Source organism: Nanorana parkeri, unplaced genomic scaffold, assembly GCF_000935625.1.
Source record: "Nanorana parkeri isolate BGI_ZX_2015 unplaced genomic scaffold, ASM93562v1 scaffold310, whole genome shotgun sequence".
Lineage (NCBI taxonomy): Eukaryota > Metazoa > Chordata > Amphibia > Anura > Dicroglossidae > Nanorana > Nanorana parkeri.
The window spans coordinates 409,919-436,946 of NW_017306578.1; the positions used below are offsets into that span (position 1 = coordinate 409,919).

Below are 27,028 nucleotides of genomic sequence, written 5' to 3' on the forward strand. Positions count from 1 at the left end.
CTTACCTTGTCCTCTTTACATGCCTTCCAGAGAATGCTTACCATTCTGCTGTTAAAAAAAAAGCTATTGTTTCCACACAGAGTTGAGTGACTGTGACATATCCCTCAGATAGCTCATTCTGAAGTTCCATTCAGACAAGGCTAGCCAGGAAGCAAGTTTCTGCTACTCTGTTGTCTTGTTAGCTATCTCATAGTGCTCTGGGAATCCTTTGTCATGTATTATTTTTATTTAATTTTTTGCAGCCCCACTGCAAGGGTCAGTTTTTACATTACCTGGCGTATTTTGTAATGTTGGGGAGCTCACAGAGCACTCGCACAGGGTCTTTCATAAACCAAAAAGCCTTTATTCTTTTTCTTCAGACAACTCACCGGTGAAAAACACAACTTCAGGCTTAACTTCAGCATATAACACAAAGTATATTGTCTCACCGACTCAAGGTTGTCCTGTTCACTCAGTGTCCCAATCCCAGGACTCTAACGTTTGCCTCAACAAAAACGCTTCAGGGCACTTTATACCCTTTAACTGCTTCCAGCAGCTTTCCACACTAATCCTCCAGCCTCCCTGGCTTTTCTGTGTGTGGCTCCACCACACCACCTGGCTTGGCCCTTGTGTACCTGCAGCACACACCACACCAACTCTCTGAGCTCTGGTCTGGCCTCTTAATGAGGCTGCTCTCAGCCACCTGATCACCAGCAACACCTGACCTCAGGACTGGAGATTTCATTCCACCCAGAACTCTAAAGGTGCCCATACACCTTACGACCATCGCAAGACTTTTGTCTTGCGATGGTCGTATGCTCATTAAAAGACCGTACGATCTGCCCACCTTGGACGGGCAGATCGTACTTGCGATCATCGGAAGCCCGCCCCGCTGAGGGGCGGGCTTCCGATGACGGCAATGCAGTACGGGCAGTGTGCGCGTGCGCACACCGGCCCGTTCCGCAGCTATCGGGCTAGCAGGCTAGAAACCCGCCGAGAATCGTACGATTCTCGGCTGGTTTTCAAGCATGTTAGCTCGACAAAAGACGTGCGACCGTACAGTAGAAACGGTCGCACGTCTTAGTTCACACTGCTCGATTCTCGTACGATTGCGGGATTTCGCCCGATTCTCGTATGAGAATCGAGCAGTGTATGGGCACCTTAAGAAATCTCCAGAGCTCTAGATCCCAGTTACAATCCGGAAAAACCGGAAGAAATCGAAAGGCCAGTTTCTTCCCTGCAGAATTATTTGCATTCTGGAACCTCTCAGCCCCTCTGGCTGAGAGTCCTGGGTGACTGGTGTTGCCAGCATACTCCGTGGCATTGCCACGCACTACCACAACTTCTTTAAGGTGGTGCATAAATGTAAGGAGAGGTATAACATAATTAGCATTTGGAGTTTGGATAAGACAAGAATAAGGGAACTTAAACTATAAGGCTCTAGTTACAAGCATTTTGGTGCACAATCAGTTCCATTCTTTGCTTATCTTCCACTACTGCAAGATGGCAATTCAATGTACAAGGTGTACGAATGTATAACCACTGCAATATTGCAAGTGAAAACCATTCTGTGAAAGGGATGTAACAGTAACATCAATATTTTAAGAATGCCACTTGCAAATATCCTGTTACAGTTCTGTTTATGCCAACTACCTTGATTGGTAATGCAAAACCAAAGGTTAGTTATTTCTTTTGCTAAATGAACGCAACTGGATCAGTTTTCACACTAGTTGGTTTAGCACAGAAATGTAATGTAAAAAAATAGTTATTTTTAGCTATATTAATACAATCAAGAAACGTTGCACAGTTGCGCTTCGGTCAGAAATTCCACTCATTTTACCATGTGATGTAATCCATTTCAACAGAATTGCTTGAATTATTCACAGGCTTCCGGGTGAATTGCTTGAATTATTTGCAAAAAGGAAAATTCAGACTTTTACAGTACTATTGTGTAGGTGTTTATACAGTTAAAATATACTTTTTGTTAAATCTCAAAATAGATTTTAAAAAACATATAGAAGGGCATCAAAATTAAAGAATTGCTTGGTTCAATATGCAACCCCAATTCCAAAAAAGTTTGGACGCTGTGTAAAATCTACATAAAAATAAATAATAAATAATAATAATAAATTTTTTATGCATTCCAAATACATGCATAAAAAATAATAATTTCTGGATATAATAATACTATCTGTATCAGTTTACCTATAACATATTGGTAATTCAGTGCAGGGTAACGCTCAACACGCTGGAAAGCGTCGGGTTAGTCTAAAAGTAATCAGACATAAAGTTAATTTATAAATGCCATACAATCATATAATTACATAGCGTATTTACAAAATGTACACAATATACATTTTTTTTATCATTGAGTTGCACCAAAGTGGGGCCACATAAACATTACGGGGGAGAACAGGGGCAACAGGAAGGAGAGTTTGTCACAAATATCCTACGTCACCCATATTTGCAGTAATATGTATACAAACAAATAGTATTGACAAGCATTATGCATACCTCTTACAGTGACATGAATACCTAATTATGTCCAGAGAGTATATGAAAAAAAATCTATAATGGCTGCACTTCTAGTAGTTAGTTAAAACAATAGACTGGGTGTGATGCAGGAGACTGACCATACATCCAAGGACACAGGGAGTTCATTCCTTAATATATGGGATGTCCAAAAGCAATCCAACAGAGGGGCGGGCAATAAAGAAAACAATGGCTAAAAGGCCCATTAAAACAACTTACCCCATCTGAGAACCACAACAGACGAGGACCATATTCAGAGAGCCATCTGAAGAATCTTGAGGTCCAAGCTTGCATCTACAAAAGTATGAATATTCACCTGATAAAACTTTGCAAACGTATGAACAGAGGACCAGGTGGCGACCTTGCAGATGTGGGAAACTGAAGCATGATGCTGAAACGTCCAATAAGTACTAATGCTCCTAGCATAGTGAGCCCTAACCAGAAAGAGAAAAATATTACCCTTCTACTCATAGGCCTGAGTGGTAGTTTGCCATATTTACCTAGTGAGAGTAATGGTCTGAGGACTTGAAGAGCACAGCCATTTCCCTACAAATGTTGCCATTACAGCAGTAAATTCCTCTTTTGAGAGGGTAGAGGAGGATGCCCTGGAGGGTGCTGAGGAGGACCCAGATGTTGGCAGTGAAGGGGAGAAAGAGAACAGGGTAGCAGAAACAGCATCCCAGAAGGGACAGAACCCTCTCCAGAACCACTGTAAAGTTATGAGGCTCCAAAGACTGATGCCCATGCCTCCCCACATCTATGATCCCCTTTAACATGAGGGGAAGAGATCCCAGTACTTACAACAGAGATGGAGGAGGACGCCCGGTGAGCCAACATCTCAGGCAGCAGCAGTAACCGAGCACAACAGTGCCAGAGATCTGGATACCCTCTCTAGTACAGAGTTGCAGCAGCTGGTACAGCCTATGTAGCCAGTACAGCACATGCCAGAAAGAAAAATGTGCAGTGGGAAGCTATGCAGGTGCCAGATGGCTTCCCGGGCCTCACATGGACCCCAGGTAAAGGCACCAAATTTAAATTTAAAGGGTGACAGCAACCCCCTGCTGCTGGAACCCCACATTTTTGATCCACAGGGGCAAGGGGTGAACTGAATGCCTTAGTAGCTCATATTTCCCACCCTCAGAGCTGCAGCTGACTCATGTGGTCACTTAAAGGGGGCATGCCCCTTTCAGTTTTTACCCTCCCGGTGAGCATAACACCCAAAGGGGGTTTCAAGGACAGAGCACCTCTAAAGCACCCTGCAGCAGCTACACATGCTGCGCAACTAATGCAAAACCAATCTGGATAGCTCTTGTTAAGTGCCGCAGTAACTGTGAGCAGAATTAGGAAAACTTGCTAGATGAATCTTCAGCAGAAATAGCAGGAAAGAGTGTACTTTTTAGAGAGGGGAGTCATCCATCAACTAAGGGCATTAGCAAAAAAAACTGAGCCAGGCAGGGAGTGGGAGTAGCTATACAGAGCTGTCTTACAGCTGTGATTGATTTGCCAGTGTCCAATCACCTAAAGATAGCTGCATAACCCATTTCTTAAAGAATGAACTCCCTGTGTCCTGTGATGAATGATCAAGAAACAAATGTAACATACATATTAAGACAAGTCATTCTTTTATATTGATGAATTTCTACATGTTTTTTTAAAATCATTTTTGATTTTAGAAAAATGCAATTTTAGCTGTAAAAACATCTATGATGTGATACGATGAAAGTCCACATTTTCTTTCATGTTGTTTTTTAGATGGGGTACCCTGCGAAGCCATTGACTTACCACTGGTTTCTGGGTGGATTTGCTGCCTTCTGCTGACTCCATGCTGTGTGCGTGTGCAAGCAAGACACCGAGCGGAAGATTACTGCCAAAAAATGAAAACTGGAGCAGCTCAGCAGAAATGTTAGGTCCCCTGAGTCAGTTTATATACATAGTTTTCATGTTTGACTAGATAGTGCCTTTAAGCAGAAATAAAAAGCATTCCTCCTTTTTACTATGCAGAATTAGGCTAACGGCACAGTCACTCTGCTCCGCCTTTATAGACTGTATTTAAAAATAATCAGATTTAGTTGGGGAATAAAGGATATGTGCTGCAATGCATGAGATTATTTTACTGGAGCGACAGATTGAAATTGACTTTCTTATTTTGTTCTATGCGATTGTTGGCCATAGCATGACCTTGGAAGGCTCAACATCAGAAGCTCTTCTTGTTAATAATTCAGTCCTTAAGTGCTGTGTCCAAATTGCTTTCGCTATTTTAAGCACAGAAGATGTCAAAACTCCAGAGCCTAAGGGACAAAGGGGATAAAATAGACAAAGGTGTCTCTACCAGAATATTCCAAAATGCAAAGTGTTTTTCAGATTTTATTTTAACTTGGAAACGATAAACATTTGGAAAAAAGACGTACAAATTCGGAGCTGTATTATATTTTGCCTTTAAGTGCCACAAAACTTGCCCCACTATTGTATTCATGGGTATCCAGATCCTTTCATGAAAGCTTAGAAACTGCAGCTGGGCATCACTTAATTTATCTGACAGCTTTATGGTTCGCTTGAAACTATTTAAATCGCCATCAATCACTTCTGCTTTTTCAAGTTAGTCACATTTTACTTCAAGCTACAAGAAGAGAATATGAGTTTTGTCATAATTAGAATATAGGCAATTAAATGATTATTCTTTCTGAAGTCTGCCTTGTCTTGGCGGTAAGAGAGATATTTATTACTAGCGTGCTAAAGGGCAGAAGATGAATATATAACACTGTACAGTCAAAATGGAAATCTGGCAAGAGGAACCCATGCATCTAGCTAGGGGCAAAATGAACCACATCAAGCTTATTCTATAGCATTTTTCTGTCTTCTAGTGCATGACAAATTATGTAGTGTAAATCATATTAGGATTTAGTGCTGATTATGTAACTCAATGTACATACACATATTCCGTCTTAGTACACAACAAAAACAGGATTTTTTTTACTTACCAAAAAATCAGTTTCTTTAAGTTTATTAAGTGACACAGGAGTCAGTTATTCTGATACGATTGGGTGATATTGCTGCCTACAAGAGTGTTTGGACACTGGCGAACAAAAAAGCCATTGGCCAGCCAGGTATAACTCCTCCCACTCCCAGCATACTTCAGTTTTAAAGAAAAGCAGTACTTGGGAGTAGATCGCAAAACAAAGGGAAGGGGCCTGTGTCCCTTAATAGACAAATAGACAAAATGTCCACTGCGCTCAATAAACATATCCAATTGAAAACATCAAACTTACATTACCTAAAACAAATCCAGTGCTGCACAAAACCATAAATCTTCATTCAAGTGCTCACAAATGTGATATAGCTCAACATATAGTGCTCCAAAACGAAACTTTGCTTCTAGTGAAAAATCACTCAGTTCCAAATAAGTGAAAATTCCACACACAAAGAAACTGTGCTTCCAGTGAAGATCACTCCATTCTAAACAGTGTATCAGAGCCTCGGCACGCTTCTTCTTCTCACACAAGCGATCAGCCAGCTGTAGACATGTATGTCGATCAGCCGAACAGTTGTATGTAACAGCTGGTAGCTGCTGTTTATATTCCCACCTGGATTTTGCTAGAGCAGAAAAAAGATCACATACATGTATGTCTACCCGCTGGAAAGAGGTTGCTGTCCGCCCGTGCACTTACAATGGGCAGACAGCAAGCAGTTAATGAACTTCACGAAATGGATTTTACAGTAATTGCTTATATCCTGTTTTATCATTAACCACTTCAGGCAGGTTCACAAAGCGGTTATACCAAGAACACATTTGTGGCTGCAGCCGTCTTCTTGGTACCGTTTTAAACAGTCGACAATGGCTGTTCAGGTACAAGCAGTCCAGCGGCTATACAGCCGCCTGATCATGTTTACCGAGCGACGGAGTGTGATCTGCCACCGGCTACCCCGGGCTCCGCTGTCCCCTGTGTGGGCCCGGGACCGGCACAGCGGGTCTCCCCGCATTGATCGGAGGGAGATCAGCAAGCTTCTAGCCACTGATTTCTCCTCTGATCATTGGACCCGGAAGTGATGTGTATTACATCAATTCCGGTTTCACTGTGCACATTCTCCTAGAGCTGGGAGAAGACGCTGGTGAATCAGATTTCTGCTTCTTTGGGGTTCCTAGGTGACATTAGGGGTCTGAAAGGCCCCTGATGTCTACATAAAGAGGTCCTGTCACATCATTTTCGCTATTACATAGGGGGCTTGTTAGCCCCCTATCTGATAGCAATAAAGTTAAGTGTAAAAAAGAAAAATTAAAGTCTCATTTAAAAAATAAATTAAAAACACCCCAAAAAAATGTAAATCCCCCGTCCCCACATACACGCACGTGAACACGTCGGGTGCGCCTACATACAAAAACAAAAATTGTGCCACACGTGTTACATATTGCCGCGCACGTCGGAGTGAGAGCAATACTTCTAGGACCATCAATCACTGTTAACACTAAATTGATGAACAGTAAAAGCTTCACCCATGGGAAGTTTGGGGTATTGTAGTCTTCTGCGGTTTCACGGGCGCAAGCAATTTTAAGGTTTGTCATGTTTGGTATATATTTACCCATTGTGACCCCATCTTTTATATTTTACAAAAAAAATGGGTATTATATTCTGTTTTTGTGCACTAAATTTTAATGTAGTGTATTTTATCATAAAAGTACTTGTTTGATAAACATTTGTGCAAATACCGTACAACATAAAAAAATTGCAACTAGCATTTTGTTATTCTACATGGCCTCTGCTTTCAGAAAATATATAATTGATTCAGGGTTTTAAGCTGTTTTGTTTTTTCAGATTTTATGATGTGTGTGCAAATAGTAAGAAATTGCTCCGGACATCAAAAGGTTAAAGGATATAGATTTCAGTTATTCTGATAAAATTGGGAAGTCTAAAAGCAGTTTAACTGGGGGGTAGGCAACATCACAAACAAAATGCTATCAGGCTCACATAACAAACAAAATAAAACTGGGGGCAGCCCACAGATCAAAAAACTACCTAAAGGACCTCATGCCCAAAGCTAGCATCAGATGAGCCTTTAAAATCCACCTGATAAAGAACAAATGAACAGAGGAACAAGTAGCAGCCTGGGAGACGGTTGCCTGATGTTTAAAAGCCCATTATGCACTCACAGACCTAGTAGAGTGTGCATTGACAGGAAAAGACTGAACCCTGTCTTAAAGAAGAAATGCTTTAACAATGATCTGTCTGAACCTCTGAGATGTGGTGGAGCGAGAAACTGGATCCCCTTTATGGGAATCATCAGAAATTACAAAAAGGAAGTCAGGCTTTCCAACAAAAGTAGTGGCTGAGTGGTAAACCCCATAAAGCATAAAAAACATCTAGGCAGCAAATGGAGATTTCCTTATGATATACTGGAGGCAGAGAGAGAGATGGAGGAATAATGTCCTAGTTAAGGTGAATGGCTGAAACTACCTTAGGAAGGAAGGAGGCTGTGGGGCTCAATACAAACTTAGCACCTTGTAAAACAAAAAAGGGGTTTGTTGTCCAGCCCAGACACATCTTTCAGAGATGATGCAACAAGGAATAAAACCTTATGAGAGTGGAAAGGGGAACATCCCTGAAAGGTTCAAAAGCACTCTTTAAGTACAAAGAGAACTTGATTCAAATCCATGGAGTCGCAGGTCGTACAGGAGAAAGCACATGATAGACACCCTGTACAAAGGCCTTGGCCACAGAATGGGAGGCTGTGTGACAAATCACAAGGGCTGAGATTTGTACCTTGATGGTAATGAGGGTCAAATGTTAATCTAAACCAGACAAAAAGGTTAGGATTTGTTCCAGAGTATTTCCTAGGGTAAAACTTCCTCACACCAGGCGAAGCAAGCTATTTATTTGCGATGGTAGGCCTTACAGGGGGCAGACTCCCTAGCTTTTAAAAGTATGGGGATTACCGACCCAGAGAGACCCCTGTCTTTTAAGATTTGGGTTTCAACAGCCATACTGTTAAAGTCAGTGACCAATAAGCAGGGTGGTGAACCAAAACCTTGAGATAGGAATTCCAGTTGATCTGGAAGAGCCTATTGGGTGTCTGCCAGAAGATTGATCAGGTCAGGGTACCACATCCGCCCGGCCCGGTCCAGATCTATGAGTATCACCAGAATGCCCTCCATTGTAACCCTGTGGAGTAGAGGAGGAAGCTTCAGCGAAAGAAAGGAGAAGCTCAGGCTGTACTGAACCCATTAACCAGAATATTCAGTACTTCCGTCAGAGGATCTCTGCATCTGGAGACAAACCTGACAAGTTTGTTGGCCAGGAGGTCCACATATTACATCCCCACCTGTGGCACAGGTCCCGAAACACTGTTGGGATAGGGACCATTCCCTTGTATCCAGAAGCTGCTGGCTGAGGTTGTCTTGATGCCAATTATACACACTTGGTATGTGAATGGCTGTCAAGGCTGGAACATGGAGTTCTGCCCAGGCTAATCTTTTCTACCTTTCTTGCTGCAACCAGACTTCTGGTTCCACGTTGATGTATGCCACTGCTGTGGTGTTGTCTGAATGGATCCTGAACAAATAACCCAGTAGATGGAATGTCCAGTGTTGCAGGCACAGCCAAATAACACAAATCTCCAGAAAACCAACAAGGTGCCTAGGACTCCTCCTCAGAGTTGGATTTATGAGCTACCAGGTCAGAGACAACCTGGTCCTGGGTTTCAGGCAAATTTGTTTGTCTAGAGACCAAATTAATTTGTTCCATGATGACAGAATTTATTATAGAGGTATGGAGTTGAACTGAGCAAATGGGCTTGAAGGAGGCTACCATCAAGCCTAGAACTCATGCAGAGTTAGACAGCTCCTGTACTATAGTATCCACGTGTGATTGTGGAGTATCATAAACATTTCTTGGAGTGGTGAAATTCTGGGCTGAGCTGTGTCTAGAAGGGGACTCAGATACTAGAAGGGATGTGTTGATTTCAGTGCCGATTTCTAAAGGTTCATTATCCCACCAAACCTTTTTAAGGTCTGGACTGTCCACATCACATTGATGGTCAGCGTTTGAGATGACAGTTACCTCAATAGAAGCTGGAGTAGTTTTTCCACATTTAGAATACTCTTGTAGCATAGTAAGGCTAGCACTGGGGCTAGAAACTTGGTGAACATTTGAGGTGCAGACAATAGGGCAAATGGTAGCACTACAAACTAGTAGTGTTAAGTGCCTACAGCAAAGTGGATAAAGCATTGAGTGGATTTATAAAAAAAATAAAAAAAAGGGACATCCAAAGAGGCTAGAAAGTCTCCCTTGTTGATAGAGGCTATGACAGACTTAGTAAATTACATTTTGGACTTAAATTAAGACATTTCAGGCCTACAGGTCTTAGTTGGGGTAAATGCATCCCTTTGCCTTTGGAACAGTGAAAAGGCTGTAGTAAAAATCCTGAATCCTTTGCTTTTGTTGCTACAATGGCAAAAACTCCTTAGTTCAAAAGCTTTGCAAAAACAGAATGGCGGTTTGCTAGTCAGTGCAGTGACACAAGAAGGTTTGACAGCATGAAATGGGGTGGAGGCAGAGAGAAGTCTACCTTGCAGGTCCTGGATACCACGTCTCTTACCAAGGTTTCTAAGATCCTTTTTACTAGTTGTCTGCAAAGGCGAACAGACGTTATCCTATCATAATGAAAAGGACTTGTCTGCAGGTTTGGAGAATTTAGAGGCCCAATGATTTCTGGTTGTACTAGGCCCCTCCCTTAGGCTTTACTTTGAAAGAAGTCTGAGGAACTTTTTTGGTTTCAGAGATAAGAGATTGGCCAATTTTAAGCTTATTTTGATGGGGTAAATGAGTACTCTTACCCCCAGTGACTATTGAATAGGGACAATATGTATGTGTTTATGTCCACTTAAAAAAGCCCAATTTAATGTGTTTATTATTTAGGGGTGTGGTGTCCTGTTTTTTTTGGTGGTTCAAAAACATTGTTTACCAATTGCTGTATATTTGTTTTGCTGGGATATGTAGTCCTCTATAGTTTGTTGTATTCTGCAATGCTGAGGTTATTTTACAGGTTGGAGTCAGTGGCAGAACTACCAGGGTCACAGCTGCAACTGGGCCCTGGTGTTCCGCCACTGACTAAAGCTGTAGAGGCCGTTCCCTTGCTGTGTGCTTCGTGACATGTAACGTAGTAGCAGACTGCAATGGAACTCTTCACTCATTAGCACAGTACAAATATACATGTCACTATGTAGTGTAGCTAAGACTTCTTGTATTTTTCTTCTAAGATTTAGGCACATAATTAGTTCACAGTCGTGTGAAGTGTTTTTCGAAAACAAATCATCAGTATTCGGGTCTAAGTGCAGGGTAGGCACTTTGAGACACATAAGTTGGTTTAGTGATCCAATTTGGGCACTCGGGCTCATAAAGGTTTGCTGTCACTGCATTAATACATCCCCCCCATGGCAGTGCCCAACTCCCCATTTTTGACAATACCTTGCTTATCATCCTTGAAAGTAGCCAAGATTTATTTTTAAGATTCACCCTACAGTAGACTTCAATGGGGTTCGATGCTCAATTCAGGTTTTATGGACTTCAATTAATCCCACCAAAATTGAAACCAGGCAGGTTCCCTATTCAAATGTCCACTAACTGAATAGTTCTCAACACACACACACACACACACACACACACACACACACACACACACAATTTCATATGAACCGGAGCACCCTCAAAAAACACATGCACTATGCGTGTTCGCTGCCCATGGTAACACACATCCATAGTTGTGAAGCCAGACTTCTAGTTTTGCATTGGGCATTACTAATGTGATGTGTTTTTGGGTGTAATACTTCAGATAAATGTTAAAATAATGGTGATAAGCTGCACAGCATGCTGGGATATTTATAAAAAGAGTCTTGCAAACTGGAGTTTAGCCTTATCTAATGAAAAAAGTGACAACAAAAAATATGTACAAGCACTTTAATTGAACAACAGACAGAAAAAGAAATCAGTGAAAATTGTAAAGGAAAAGCACATTTAAAAAAAAAATACAAAATACACAAGAATTGGACAACATTATTTGTTAAAAGAAATATGTACATTCATTTGGCAGTTTATATAGAGACTTTTTGAAAAACATTTATATACAAATACATTGGGATTTTGCATTCAATTTCAATACGGTTTCAGTTCTATGGTAGGCAATAATGATTTAACCTCAGTTCTATGGATTAGATGGCATACATAAATACATAGGAGCAAATAGAATCATTCGTCCATAGTAACCAACCAGCTTCTCTTTCCAGCTCAGTCAGTCAAGGTTTGAAAAAGATAGAAGCCAATTGGTTGCTTTGAGCAACTGCTCCAGATTCTGTCTGGTCCAGTTTTGATAAATCTCCCCCCCCCCCCCCCCCATAGACTATGGGAATGATGCACTGTGGCTCAGGTAAACCTGCACTACAGTAATCCCTGACAAAAGTTTACAACTTCCTGCTTCTTAAAATTAGGACACATGTACAGTAGCATCCCAAAAGTGCAAGCAAATGGCTGTGGAAACTATTCAGAAACCACTTTTATCATCACGGAAGCAGAATTACAAATTCAGAACTGTAAAATACAAAACTGTCAAATGCCAATATGGAATGCATTTCTTAATGGGCAGTGTTCCATACAATGATTGACACTAATACGCTCCTAAGAATGTGCTACTGTGGCAATAGATCAGTACTTTTAAAATATCATCTTTGAGGTCTTCCAAATTTAAATACCTTCCTCGTGCCAATGAATAATTTTGACAACTTCACACATTTGCACTATTTTCCTTGAGATTTGTAAAATGAATCAAGATGACTTGAAGGGCTTATGTACAGGGGTATTTATTAAATCTTTTTTTTTTATACCGGATTTTAAAGCTTTTGAGTGGATTAGAAGCCTGGCTGAAGCAGATTCCTTTCTCCTAAGCATCATTGTTGGCCAGTAATGCTGGCAAACATAACAGACTACTATTGAAGCTTCGTAAAAAATGGTAAAGAGCGGGGACAAGTTCACAAACTAATCAGCCCTGAAATTGTAATTTAAAGCACCCAGACATCTAATGTAAGATGCCTATTTGTGTGCTCACAATACTGAAAAAAAAAAAAAAAAAAAAAAAAAAAAAAAAAAAGGAGTACAGTAAAAATCTATTGAAATGTGCAATTCTGTTTAGTCAGTCTAATGATTCATGCAACATTGCCACACTAAAAAGATATAAAGGTGACATGTTTATTTTCTTTGGAAAAAAATGGTTTCAGTCTTATTGGGTAGAAAGTAAGCAAGCCATAAGATCACGGACATACTAACCACTTCTTAAAGTAGTGTTTTGTGCTGCTATGCTGAAACCACAAATGTTATTATGCCATTGTTAAACAAAAATGGAGCGTAAAAGTGGAAGTGAATTTAAAAGAAGAATTTGAGCAGTCAGGCGGTTCACTGCAGAAGAGACATTACCTGCCTGTTTGCAATCGTCTTTAGAACGTACACTAGGCTGCGCAGCTCAGTGTACATTCTCAGTACACCTCTGTGGTGGGGTGAATTAACTTCCATGCAGATGAGCAGGGGAGATGTTGGTGCAGTGAAGGAATGAGGTGAATCAAGTTCCATTTTATAACTATATGAGTAGGTCCATTTTAAGTTCTGGTTCAAATACTGTACAAATCACTGCCCTAATAAGCAGGCATGAGATAAAAACACAACTAATTTTGAAAAGAAGGCTCTTTTGCAAGTTTCTATGTTTTATAAATGGCATTGATGGAATACATTGGGTAACAGGTTTAAGTTTCTCTTTATTTGAAATATTTTAAATAAATACTGTCCATAGTACATTATTAAGAGCAGTTTCATCTTTACAAAATCCCAGTTAATATGTACAAAAAAAAAAGTCAAATATTTCAGTAAGACCATACTTAAAAAGGGGGACAAGTTAAAAAGAAAACATTTACAAAGCTGGCAGGTTACAAATACCTTGGTACAAACAAAATAAATTCCCACTGATAGTGTAACTGTCTCCTTAAAAAAACAAAAGCAACCATTTTATGCTTGACAACTGACAAAATGTTAGCCTGCATCTCCATATGTGTTTGGCAAATTCACAAAACCGCTGTGTAAATTGTGACTAGTGCGCCTTAAAATATAGCCCACTTTACAGGCTACATTTTATTGGGTCCATGTAAAATCTTTTGTGTAGCAATTCAAAAACATTACACATTCTCATTTATTGTGGAGTTAAACATGGCATCCTTAATGGTAGACTTCTTGGAGATCTCTTCCTATTAACGGAAAAAAAAAAAAAGTTAAAGAAGTAGGCAAAAGCATTTTGAAATAGGATAAACTATAGTGGAAACAAACATATCAGACTGCCTACTTCTTTTCAACCTCAGAATTAAACATATGTTTGTGCCCTCCCAGTAAAAGGGTTTCAGGAACAGAGTTTGTGCCGTCAGTTCAGAAAGCAGTGGGCAGGACTAGGTGCGATTAGGTGTTGACTGACAAGCTACAGGCTTTTGAATCAGCAGTGACCATGCTGATAGCCATGCCCTCTGCAACATCTCCTCCCACAGTAGGGCAAGCAGCAGGCTGGGCCTACATTAGAATGGCAACTATGCCCTGAATTTAGGAACAGTGCAGCACCATTACCACATCATTACAGAAAGCTGCATTAAATGGACTTCACTGGCAGGCTCAATAGGTATATGTGGGACTTTGCAGATGCACTTATAATTATGTACTTCGGCACATTTTTTTTTTAATGGGAAGCCATAGTTGTGCTTTAATATTGAACAAGTCAGGACAGTACACGGAGCAAGCTTCTAAGTGTGCAAGTGAATTTGCTCTCTTCTGCTGGACACTTTCTTTGTCTTTTCATTTAGTAGTCTACTGTATAGGACTGAATTTTCATTTATTTAATTTATTCACCACTTTTATTTAACTTAGCAGCCAATAAGCCTAAGCTACAAGTTGACCCAGCATAAAGTAGCCCCACTCCTTTGAACATGTTGAACACCAGGAAAACGTGAAAGCTGAAATGTGCACTGTGTAAGGCCTTGTTCACACCAAATGCAGAGCAGATCTGCATGAGTTTCTGCACACGCAGTGCAGTGGGTTGTGCCGAGTTTTTGATGCGTTCCGGGCCGTTTTTGGTAAAAAAATAAATAATTTTTTTTTTAGTTTAAAATGGGCTTTGTGCGTTTGCATGCATTCCAGAGCAGATCCAGAGCAGGTAAAATAGGGCCTGCTGCAGTTTTTTTTACCTGCTCTGGAACGGAACGCTGCGATGTGAACTGGAGCTAAAAATAGTAATACCATTGGAATACATTGGACACAGTTTTGCTCCGGTCTGTAACTGCTCTGCAACGCGCTTGGTGTGAACAAGGCCTAAGTGACCTGAATTACCTGCCAATGGATTAATCTGTTCAGCCATTCCTGTGATCTAGATACCCTGACAGGCAACAAAGATCAGCTGGTGACCACTTTTCTGCACCGCAGAAAAGCTATACTGCTTAGTCACCAGTCCACCCCATCCTGCCGATTGGACAATAAAGCAGCACAGTGATAATGTCATCTCTCTGCTTATCAGTGCAATACACTTCTGGGTTTTGGACTCACTTCAGCTCCTCACCGATGTTAAACCGAACTGAATCTGGTGCATTAATGGAGCCAGCAAGTCCCGCTCCAGTCACTACATTGCCAGAATGCCAGAGCCACTACCCACTGAAGGTCTTGCATTCGACAGTTAGGGTGTGGCTTAAACATCAAACAACAGAAGCCCAAACCCCTCATACAGCCTGTGTCTAGTATTCAAGGTTGTCCAGATGGAAAGATTTTAGGGCTAACAGTACCTACATTTATGGTTAGGGAAGCATTAGGTTAGGTCAGGATCCCTAAATATTGAACACTACATCTGGAAATATCTTAAAAGAGACGCTGTCATTATGTCCAGTCCAGACAAAATGACTGTGTCTTTAGAAAGGGCACCCCCCACCCACAGGTATTATATTGCCAGTGTTCCTCTACAGATCCATACTCCTCTACCATTCTTCTGGGTATAGGAGAACATGTGGCCTCCTATGTGACCATGCTGGGGTCTAGCAGCTAGCCATTGGGCCCAATACACCATCATATGACACCAGCAGACATTGGGGATTTTAGTGTCAGCTGGTGTCATGTGTCAGATAGACTGCTGGTTAAGCAGCTATCTCCCCCCAGTATAACAAACACTTACATGTATCTGATTTCAAGTGACACTCACTTTTCATATAATTGCAGGAGTTCTTTGCTTTTTCTAGTAACAATATACATTCTACAGGTTTCATGTCAGGGTCAAATGGTGCCTTCTCTCATAACTGAATGTTGTCAAGTTTCTCTTTTAAAGGGTGAAAGAATAAACTCCAATGACAGATTTAAGCGGAAACAGACATTTGGGATTACTATTACCCTAACCACTTTAATGTGTTTTCAGACATTCAGCAAAAAGGGTAACTCCACTTTAAAAATGAATAATAAAGAAAATAGCATACCATATACAATTGTTGCACAAGCTATTTTGTAATTTAATGTTATTAAAAACAACATTTCCATGTAAAACTGTAGCCGCTGTAATGTTCTAAATGTGTCAAAAAAATTCAATGCAATATGGCGACCAAGAAGTGTTCTGCACACAGTTGGAGTAAAATTTTAGGGATCCTTTGCAAGAGGATTTTCATTTTTGGGAAGATACTCCTTGAGGCTGCGTTCACACCATTTTCCGGACCAGATCTGGAACGCACTGCATTGCGTTTTTGCAGCGATTTTAAAACACGCCCATCGCACTCCTGACCGAAAGAACCCAGAAAATTTGGGTGGGTGCTAAAATGATAGCGTTTGCCTCCGCAAAATGAATCCAGGTAAAGAAGTCACTAGCACTCCAGCGTAATTACAAGTCAATATTTATTGACTACAAAAGGTGTCACATAATCACAGGCAACTAGGGATGCACCAATAACGGTATTTTGGTACCGATAATTTTTTTTCAATACTCGCCGATACCAATTATCGAGTAATGGAAGTCCCATTCAGGAAGCCAGGTGGCGTGTAATGACTCGCCACCCGGCTTCCCGATTAACAAGAAAGTCCCCTCTTACCTTAGTATGTGCAGCCTGTCACCCCCGGGGCCTCTCCAGCGAGAACGCGGCCTTCCTCTGGTACCCAGCCGGAGCCGTCTGGCCAATCAGGAAGCCGGGCGCTGTGTAATGACGCGATGCCCTGCTTTCTGATTGGCCGGCCAGACGGCTCCCTCGTCATGAGATGACGAGGGAGCATGAAGCCAGCTTCCTGGCCAATCAGAAAAGCTTCCTGATTGGCCGGCCAGATGGCTCCGACTGGGTACCGGAGGAAGGCCGCGTTCTCACTGGAGAGGCCCCGGGGATGACAGGCTGGACATACTAAAAGGTAAGGTAGGCAACGTTTTAGAACCGCATGGTTCCTTCCTCAGGCAAAACAGAGTGAATTTGCTGCGATTTTGCCACGTTCTAGGGTTTTTTCCCCCCCCTTAGCTTAAGATGGGCTTTCAGCTGCGTTCCAGGACAAAAGAAGACCTGCAGTATTTTTGTGGTCTGGAATGGACTGCGCTGGTGTGAACAAAGACCAGAAATAGCATAGGGATACATTTTGGGTCCGGAAACAATCTAGTCTGGTGATGATCTGGATGTGGTGTGAATGGGCCCTAAGGGTTAAATTACTACTAAAAAGGGATGCAGACACTGCTTCTTTCCTAATTACAACACAGGATGACCCACAAGCTGACAATAATGAAGCCAGACTCTCCCATTCAAGGAAAATGACATGCTGCAACATTCCGCTATTTCTTTAGAACAGAAACAAGTAGGAAACTGCAACAAAGTATGCTAAAATCGTTGCAGTGTACATTGATCACTCAGAGGATTGATTTTTGTCTCTACAAAAGTGGAGTTACTCTTTAAAGCAATCCAGTCAGATTCAGTTAAAAATGACATACATGGTTAAACTACTGTATAGCAAACCATTATAATTTTAGAGCACAATGAAACTGCCCTCTTGTGGTTATTTTTCTTATTGTCACCTGGGAGAGAACTAAAGAAAACTACTAGAGTGGTTATAGATGGAGATAAGCATGCAGTTACCTTAAATTCTGAATAGCTGGCAGGCTGGCTGGATAGTAGAATTGTTTGTTTGTTACTGTCATGCAAAGGAGTTCTTACAGGTGTGTCTTTAGTTTTCAACGGTGTCTGCAAAGTAAACTACATCATTACAGTTGGCCCTTAACACAGTCATAGTGGGGTGGGGATTGATGAAAACTGGAGCAGACAGAATCTGGAGCAGTTGACCATGGCAACAAAATCAGCCTCTCTCTCATTTTCAACACTTAAACTGAATAGAGACACCGATTGGTTGCTATAAATCATCCTGTCTGCTTCAGTTTCTATGAATTCCCCCCCAATGAACTTTTAGGTGCCCACAGTTATCAGCCTATCGCCAAAGAGGCAATGAGTGAAACATCTAGGAGCACTTTCCTACATGAGCAGCTGTAGGCTGACAGATATTGGGATGCTGATTACATAGGTAGATTCCCAAGCCCAATAGTTCTGGTTTTCACCATGATCAGGCTGGCACCTGCTCAGTGCATAAACTGGTACATGAAGGCTGTATATAAAATTCAGAGTTAGGACTTACCGGTAACTCTATTTCCATTAGTCTTCCAGGACAGCATCACGAGATGGAATCTCCTCCCCCACACACAGGAAACACGTCACTTAACCTCTTGCCGTCCGCCCGTAGTAAAGAAACGGACGGACGGCACTGCAGCATCTGCGGGTTGCCGTCTCCAGACGGCAATTTTTTTCTGCTCGCGCGCGCCCCCTAGCGGGCACGCACGGGCAGAAAAGACCGCCAAAAGTCATGGTTAAGCCTCACCTCTTGTTGACACTAAGTGCCACCGCTATCATTCAATTTTCAGATACCAGAACTTCAGTCAGCAGAAGAGGCTAAGGCATCTGGTTATTGAATGATGAAAAGTAGTGCCTAATTCCAGAAAGGGCGGGTTGTAATCTTGACTTGGGCAGACATCAAACCTTCAAGCACAGCTTCAGACTAGGATTCAGGGAGGTTCTACAGGTATCAAACTGAACATTAATATAACGATACTTGCAAGCACCACAAGGTTCCAACACTTGAGCACGATTTTTCAAGACGTTTCAGGCCAGATCACTTTATGTTCACTTTAATAAGAGTAATTTTTAACATTTAAAACCTTGTCTTCTATCTCTGGGCACCTGGACCTCCTCCCCTTCAGTCCCAGCCCTTTTCTTACCTTCAAAAAACAATTTCAGGCAATCAAAAAATGAACCCTTGCAGTGGTAGCTACCCCCACAATGCAATTGTTAACTGCTTGCTTTGGTCTAGGGGCTAATATAAAGACTATACAATCACCCAATCTTCAGTCCTGCAGCAGTGACCACTCATCTCCAACTCCGCTCTGGCATTGGTATGTTGGAGGCTGCTGGGACCGATTTAGCAGCCAAACAAGACCAAGAATCGGGTGAGCATATTTTCTTTATTTTAGCCCCTAGATCAAAATGAGCAGTTAATCTTTGCAGAGTGGGGGTAACCCCACTGCAAGGGTTAATTTTTGGGTTGCCTGGAATTCTTGAAATAGCTGCTAGCAGAACAGACAGGTGTCTAAAGTCACCCGATCATTTCTGCATACACCAAAAGGTACAGACCCCTCTCTAAAACCCACCTGCCATATGTCCTGGTATCACCTGGTACCATCGCACACTCCCATTATCCTCTCTGAAGCCAGCTTATTGGCACACCACCACAACTTGCAATTAAGTTTCTCACCTACTCAAACAGATACACTATCTTCCTAGCCTGCATCCAGTCTGGAGATCACTGCAGACCATCGCACACTCCCATTATACTCTCTGAAGCCAGCTTATTGGCACACCACCATAACTTGCAATTAAGGTGATTGGAATATTCTCTTATGATCATCTAGTTCATCATCCAGAAAACTTGCAAACTTTACTTCTGCAACCCAACTATCTGTAATGTCATTATATTATTTGTATGCATTCTCTAGCTGTTATTTAAGTCTGCCAATCGGTGATGTTTTAAGTGATAGCCAATTTAAATGCCTGCATCATGTATGTCAAACCATACATTTTGTTGAAGTTTTGTTACCCTCTACCCCCTTATCTGTACTTTGAGTAACCCCCTCTCCTTTCTCTTAAGTTTCTCACCTACTCAAAACAGATACACTATCTTCCTAGCCTGCATCCAGTCTCCAGTATGTGTTGGGTTTGTTCGCATACAAAAAGGACTATTGCACCACAGATATCACCAAGCAATGAGTAATGAGTCCAGGGCCATCATTTACTGTTAACTCTAAAATGATGAGCTGTAAAAGACTTTTATTCTGTTTTAATGAACACTGCATCAGTTTCCTGAAGATGTTAAGCGCCTAGAAAAAAAAAAAGGAGTTCCCAATAACTGCTACTTTTCAGACAAAGCAGTGTAAGGTGCACCACTATTATTGGCTCAACTTGTAGCTGAGGGCTTTGTTGTAGGTTTTTTTTTTCTTTCTACATTTTTACCAGTGGCTTTGACTTACATTATTTGACCATGTAATATATAAGCATAGTATGCAGCACTATACTGTACATACTACTTATACATATCTACCTACCACAATCTACTACTACTTTCGGGCAGCTTCTTTTCCCTGTTAAAACTAGTTTGCACTGTTGTACAAATGACACTGCTGGTTATATTGTAATCTTGTGAAGAATCAGAGATGAAGCAATGTCTTCAAACAAGTACCAATTCTCTAGCAAATGGATACATTTCCATCATTCTCATGCCTAATAAGCCTTACATGGAGCAACCTCATTCACAAAATAAATAAATATGCCCTCTATATATTTACAGGTAAATATATAAACAAACTTGTTTACTGGTTTTAACTTCTTGACAGTTGTCTAGAATAGCTTTATTCACATTTATTAAAACTGGGACAGAATCTGGAGCAGTTGCCCATGGCAACCAATCAGCATCCCTCTTCAGTTTGCTCAGGTAAGATTTGAAAATGAGACACAAGCTGATTAGTCGCAGTGCAAATCTACTCCAGGATTTTGTCTGCTCCAGTTTTGATAAATTCCCCCCATAGTATTTACTGACTTTAAGGTCAACTTATTGAAGAAAAATTTCACTGCAAAAGCGGAGCGATTTACCTTAATTGTTGCAAGCTGTGGTTTTCCTGCTGGTGTTTGTTTTTCGAAGGTGGTGGTTACATTTGTGCGGGAGATTGTTGCATTTGTTGTTCCATTAAGCTGCACATAGAAGTAGTAAATAAAACAGGTTTAAAATTGGATTAGGTGGCTTGTAAACCTAGCAGTTACTTTGCACAGAAGAGATAGACTTCCAAATAGTTTTAAAATAAGCAAATCTACACAGAAGATATTTAAAGTTAAATTTAAAGTGACACTAAACTCAAGAATTAAATCTTAATACATTCAAGTATCCCAACTATTAACAAAAATGTATCTTATTTGTGTATCACTCAGCTGTAGATCCTCAAATCATCTCTGAATTCATACTGGCACTGTCCTTCCTTCTGGGGGGTGGCTACTTTTCTTCCCCATGGTCCCTGTGTGTGTGTGTTGTAAAGTAGCCACTGCACCAAACTTGCTCACATGATGGACTTGAACTTCAATACAAAAGTAGTAAACTAAATGTGAAATTGTAGTGCCATTGGGGAGCGAGTTACATTACAACACACACAAGATGGATAACCACGTGTAAAGGAAACTAAAGTTCCACTCGCAAACTGGATACAAGACTATATACATTCATAAGCAGCATTTCAAATTTAACCAACAAAAGGTGTATTATTTGCAGCCCATAATGAATAAAATATGTACATAAATACTGTTCACTCGCATAGCAGTAGGCTGCATCAATTTGCAGAGGAAAGATGAGAATCTGTCAATAACTAATGAACTGAAAACGTATTGAGCGTTTGCTATAGTGAAAGGCATGAACATAAAAATCTGTATTGATTTTCCGACTGACAAAGTGGTAACATTAGCACAAGTTAGTATACTTGAATACTTGCCTTCCGGGTCTTGTTACTTGGAGTATTCTGTGTACATGATCCTGCTGGTCGTTTGATTGGAGTCTTAAATGGTACAGTGTCTTCTTTTTTCTGGGTCTGTGAAGGATACGACCAATTGTTTACTACATTGAAAAGGACTTTTTTTTTTTTTAAGCAAGGCCCAGTTCACCAATGCCACATGATCAATAGCTTTAGGAATAATAAAGTTGCAAACATACAACAATCACTGCAAGAGCACTCACTCGATCTTGTTTTTCTCGCTCCTTCTGCTGTTTGAACGTCTCCCACTGACTTGCAACATAATCCATAAACTTGATTCCTTTAAACAAAAACGGACATCCTTGTTCTTCTTCCCAGAATTCTATCCTAGCCTTCAGATCTTCCTCTAGCTAACAGAAAAAAATGCATTTACATTACCATAACATTATTCTCAGATTATTCAAATGTGGATTTAAAGATTCAAAATAAGACCTTACTTTACCTTAGACAGTAATTTTTGAAGTTTTACACGTTCCTTTTCCTCTTTAAGTAAACTCCCTCCACGGTTTGAGAATCTGTTGGGATCTGATGCCTTTTTCTGGAAAGTAATGTGCAAAACCAAATTAAGAGATTTCTAATTTGCATAATGTAATTTGTATTTTATACAGATAACATTATAATGAAATGTGTGAAGGCAATACCTACTAATTTACCAGTAGAACAATGACAATTTGTGTCATGGTTCACCAGCTTTTAATGGACAAAAGGACCCAATTTGATGTAAGCCTACTCTATCCAGCATGCTTTAGTTTTTTGAGCAAACAGTATACAGGGCCATAAAAAAAAAAGGAGGAGGTGGGACCTGTGTTATTTGGCACAAAAATATTTTTTGTAATCATTTATTGAGGGACATGGGTATTTAGAAACAGTTGGCATGTCCAAAAGTAGGCCAATTGAGGGGTGGGCAACAGCCACTGACTGGCTCAAAGAATTTTGAAAACCAGCCTCATTTTCAAGAGTTATCTGATGGTCCAGCTTTTGAATCAAGGGTAGATGAGCTGAAGTCAGCTGCAGAACAAGGGAACTACCACAAACAAATGGACGACACAAGAGGATCAACCTGGAGCTTCAAACCAGGAAAGAAACTCACTGCCATGGGCAGACTTTTAGCTGAAGTAAAACTAGTCACCAAACAGACTGGAGTGCCAACCAAGCATACAGCAAATACAGGTGTAACACAATGAACAAACAGGAGGAAACTAGACCAGCAACTAGAGGTGGTCAATGGTAAAACTTACTGTTACCAGGAAAACAGATCCCTAAAGAGAAATTTGGGCAAAAAAACAAAGTCAAAAAGAGAAGACCAGTGGGTTAATGGTTGTGAATGACCGGTAAGAAAAACCAAAAAGGTACCAGTCCTGAAGTCCATCTGAAGGCTAGGGTAGCGTAATAAACATCTGCACAAAAAGGACAGGCAGGTGTAAGGGTATACCAAAACCCAGAATAGTAGACAATACCAGAATCAGAAGTCTGAACAAAACACCTTCTATACAAACTCGCAAGGGTGACTTTAGGGTTTAACAGGTAACTCAGCTAACCATTTCCCAATTACAAAATTCTAAGCATTATCTGACCTATGCTAGCTCAGTGCAGTATCCTGTGCCAAGAAGTGAGGGGCAGGAATCTTAGTCACCCCAAAGGTGCCCATACACTTGCCGAATTTCGACCGGTTTTTAATGTACCCACAGTGTGGGACTGTCGGCTCCCCTTCAGCCAGCATTCCTGGATCAGCTGATCAAAGGAACTGGCTTGAAAAGCTTTGTGCGATGAGAGCTGGATGCCAATGAGCTGCCCACTCTGACCGGGTATTTTGACAGGTGCCGGTGGCGATGCAAACAGCAGCGATTCCTCGATCGACACGCTCTTTGTGTTGGAAGAATCACGTCAATTTCTTTCGTTCAGCCCGCGGGTTGAACAAAAGAAAATTACAGGTGCATGGCCAGCCTTAGACACCCCTCGAAGGATAATCAAGTCAGATATTCTTTGGCCGTATCAGCGTTCCAAGCACATAGAGTTCTCTATGTATATGTACAAACATCAATACCATGTAAAACAGAAGTTTGTAACAAGTAATGACAACTAAAGTGCAAGGCTCCTCTCATTTGCTCCACCATAGCTATATAAGACAGGGCCTGCCACAGCAAGACAAGGGTCCTCTTTAAATGATTTTACCCATTCTTACAGGGTATGGCATAGTAAAAACAGGCCTAAGAGTGACTTTAGTTTATTCAAACTGGGTCCCAAGAAGAGAATTTAGGCAGACACCTTGCAAAGGCCTGAAAAGGATATGGATATGGAACACTTTCCAGCCCCATAAACACTGTCCAAATCTTGCTGCTCTAACCTCCATAGCATCTTCACAATATGCTACTTCTTAACCAACACCACCACAAAGCTACTAATTAAATCCCTTGGTAACTCATAGGCCTACCTTTACACAGACTATTCCCCCCTCCAGTCTTATCATGAAAGTTGTTCAGTTTGTGCCACACCCTCTGCAGATTCCTTCACTTGCCCAACAAATAAAGTTCAAAATACCAATATATAAAGCCATCCATAACTGTGCCCCAAGCTACACTCCATCCTTGTCTCAAAATATCATCCTAACTAGTCCTCCCAAGACACCTTGCTCTCTAGCTACCTGGTTCTTTCCTCCCATAAATCACCTCCAGATCCTCTCCCATACTCTAAATGCCAATCTGTTCGGCTGTCTCCTACTCGGTCTACAGTAGGCAGTCCTTGAAAACTAGAGGAAAAAGCAAAAAAAAGAGGAAAAGCAAAAAACACCGGCGCCAGCACCTGCGACTTGTATGCACACAAACTAGTAACACTAGTGATGCAGCTCCCACTGGTCAGGGCAACTGACAAACTGGAAAACAAACGCAAAAAAGGATCGCCTCCATAGTGTAAAACAGTATTTAGTAAAAAGAAGGCACACAGCTAGGGCTGTACTTACAAACAACTGTAGAACACAGGCATGTAACAAGGATGGGTAAACTAAATCACCAACATAGACAAGCTGGAGTATTGATGTCAAACCAGAGTCTTCCGCCCCCAAGTATTCCATGGGTTTACATGTTTCAGAGGCAACGCCCCCTTCACCAGAACCTATGGAACACTCCTCTCAAGTCTTAGAAGTCGACCAAATCACGGTCGTCCACTAAACTGGTCACATGGGAACCGTAAACCCAATCTCTAATCGTCAGATCATCGCTGCAGGCTCGTCTAAACAGTTTAGATGAGCCTACAGTTGTTTGTAAGTACAGCCCTAGCTGTGTGCCTTTTTATTAAATACCGTTTTACATTATGGAGGCGCTCCTTTTTGCTTTATGTTTTTCAGTCCTTGAAAACTCATCTAATTCAGGAAAGCGTAACCCGCCACATAAAAACTACTTCTTACTTTCTGCAGCAGCTCAACCCTCACAGTTATGACCTTTTGAATTACTTGCACCCCTCCCTTTTAGATTATAAGCTTTCATGAGCAGGGCCCCTCTAATCCTCTTGTATTGAATTGCATCATAACTCTATGGTCTCCTGCATGTTTTAAACTGTTGGTACTATATAAATCCAGTATAATAAAACTAAGAATAACACCTTCAATCCATTCGGTAGTGTGCCTGTTAATACAGAGCACTGGAACTTTCACAATGGGAAGAGACAACCAAAAAAATGATTTCCTTCCAAAAGGGTTAAACAAAAAAAACACAACTCAGCCACATTCTCAGGAGGGACCCAAGATCCTACAGGGGTGCTGCCAGTAGGAACGATATAAATAGTGGATGCATTGGAAAGGTCTTTGTAGCTGTAGGAGTTCTGCAAGACCCTAGATGCGGAAAAGCATGCTGACCCTATAGTAAAAGGAGTCCCAAGTTCTAGATTACATGTGTTAATCCCTTATGAAGATATCAGATAAAAGCCTCGAGGACTACTAGGAGACAATAGGCTGAGGCCACCAGTAGCATGGGCACAGTCCACTATGAGTCTTTGCCTCACGTGGTGGAAGCAACTAGGTCCAATGAGGCAAGGTCCCAAGTACTCACAAACCCAGGCAGCTGGTACTGATGAGTGTTTTAGGCAGCCCAGAGGTGACCAAGTACCCCGTGGGGAGCCGATGGAATGAGACCCGAGACCAGATGATCCACATGGTGCGTCGGAAGCAGCACTGAAAAATATCTTCTCGGCAAAAAGCACTAGGAGCACCGTTACCATGGTACAACAGATGGTTCAACAGCGAGGTAGCTCTTGGTGCTTCAGCCTGACCGGTCTAACGCACGGAGTGTTCAGAGACAGGGTCACACCTGAGGTACCGAAGGCAAGGAAGAAAAAATATCAACATATCATTAGTGTAGGAAACTTGCTTGCGGGAATTGAGGATAAAGAAAAAATATCCTGAATTAAGACCATCAAAAAAAAAAAACCAAAAAACAATTGGACATTTTTTCAGCAGAGCAGAAGGCATCCAACCTCTTAAAGACACTGGTAAAGAGAAAACAAACAAAAAAAACCAAGGCATGCTGGATAGAGGAGTTATATGGGGGATGGCTTACAACTGTTTTTTTATCCACATTATGCATTGCATAGGCATGAGAGATTCCCCTTACTTCCTATCCTGGTGACCACATAGAGTGAGGAAACCCTCGTGCATCAAAAATACTTCAATTATGTTCCTAGTTAAGCTGCCCAAACACCTGACAATTATCGCACGATAATCACGGGTGATCCCGCGATCGTATGATAATCGTAAGGTGTATGGGCAGCGTGCGACCGCATTTACTGTACGGCCGCACGATTTTCGTATTACGAGCACGCTAGAAAACCTGCCAAAAATCATATGATTTTCGGCGCGTTGGTAGCGCGATCACAAGGCGAAAGCCGCACGGCCTGAGGTACGCAAGTGCACACTGCCCGCTCACCATTGCAATCATCTGTAAGCCCTCCCCTCAGCGGGTAGGACTTGCGATGATCTCAAGTACGATCTGCCTGTCCAAGATGGGCAGGTCGTACAAACTTTTAATCACCTTACAACCATCGCACAACAAAAGTCGTGCGATGGTTGTAAGGTGTATGGCCACATTTAGAGAGATCTGTGCTCACTTTCAGTTTTCAATGTCATCACTGGGACAGGAAGGGAGGGGAGAGAACCCAAAGACGACCTCAGACACCAACGTAATCTGACAACGGTTCTAACACTCCCTACTTCATGCAAAACTGTCGGTGAGCACAAGGGAAATATATACATTTTCTAACAGGCAATGATCAGCAAAGTAAAATTAAGCCTTTTAAAACCTAAGCAGAGGGTAAACTAAAGACACTCAGCTTTATTACATATTATATTAAACAAAACCAC

General features: G+C 41.4%; 1 protein-coding gene across 1 annotated transcript in view; it reads right to left on the minus strand.

Moving 5' to 3' along the window:
• Window positions 1–13,660: 13,660 nt before the first annotated feature.
• Window positions 13,661–27,028, minus strand: part of LOC108788183 (protein regulator of cytokinesis 1-like) — a 34,697-nt gene continuing 21,329 nt past the window's right edge. The window contains exons 9-14 of the mRNA XM_018557916.1: window positions 22,124–22,219; window positions 21,885–22,031; window positions 21,643–21,738; window positions 20,759–20,857; window positions 17,648–17,752; window positions 13,661–13,780 (exon numbers count right to left, since the gene is read on the minus strand). Coding sequence (XP_018413418.1) covers window positions 13,712–13,780; window positions 17,648–17,752; window positions 20,759–20,857; window positions 21,643–21,738; window positions 21,885–22,031; window positions 22,124–22,219 — 612 coding nt within the window. The 3' untranslated portion in view covers window positions 13,661–13,711. The remainder of the gene's footprint in view (window positions 13,781–17,647; window positions 17,753–20,758; window positions 20,858–21,642; window positions 21,739–21,884; window positions 22,032–22,123; window positions 22,220–27,028) is intronic.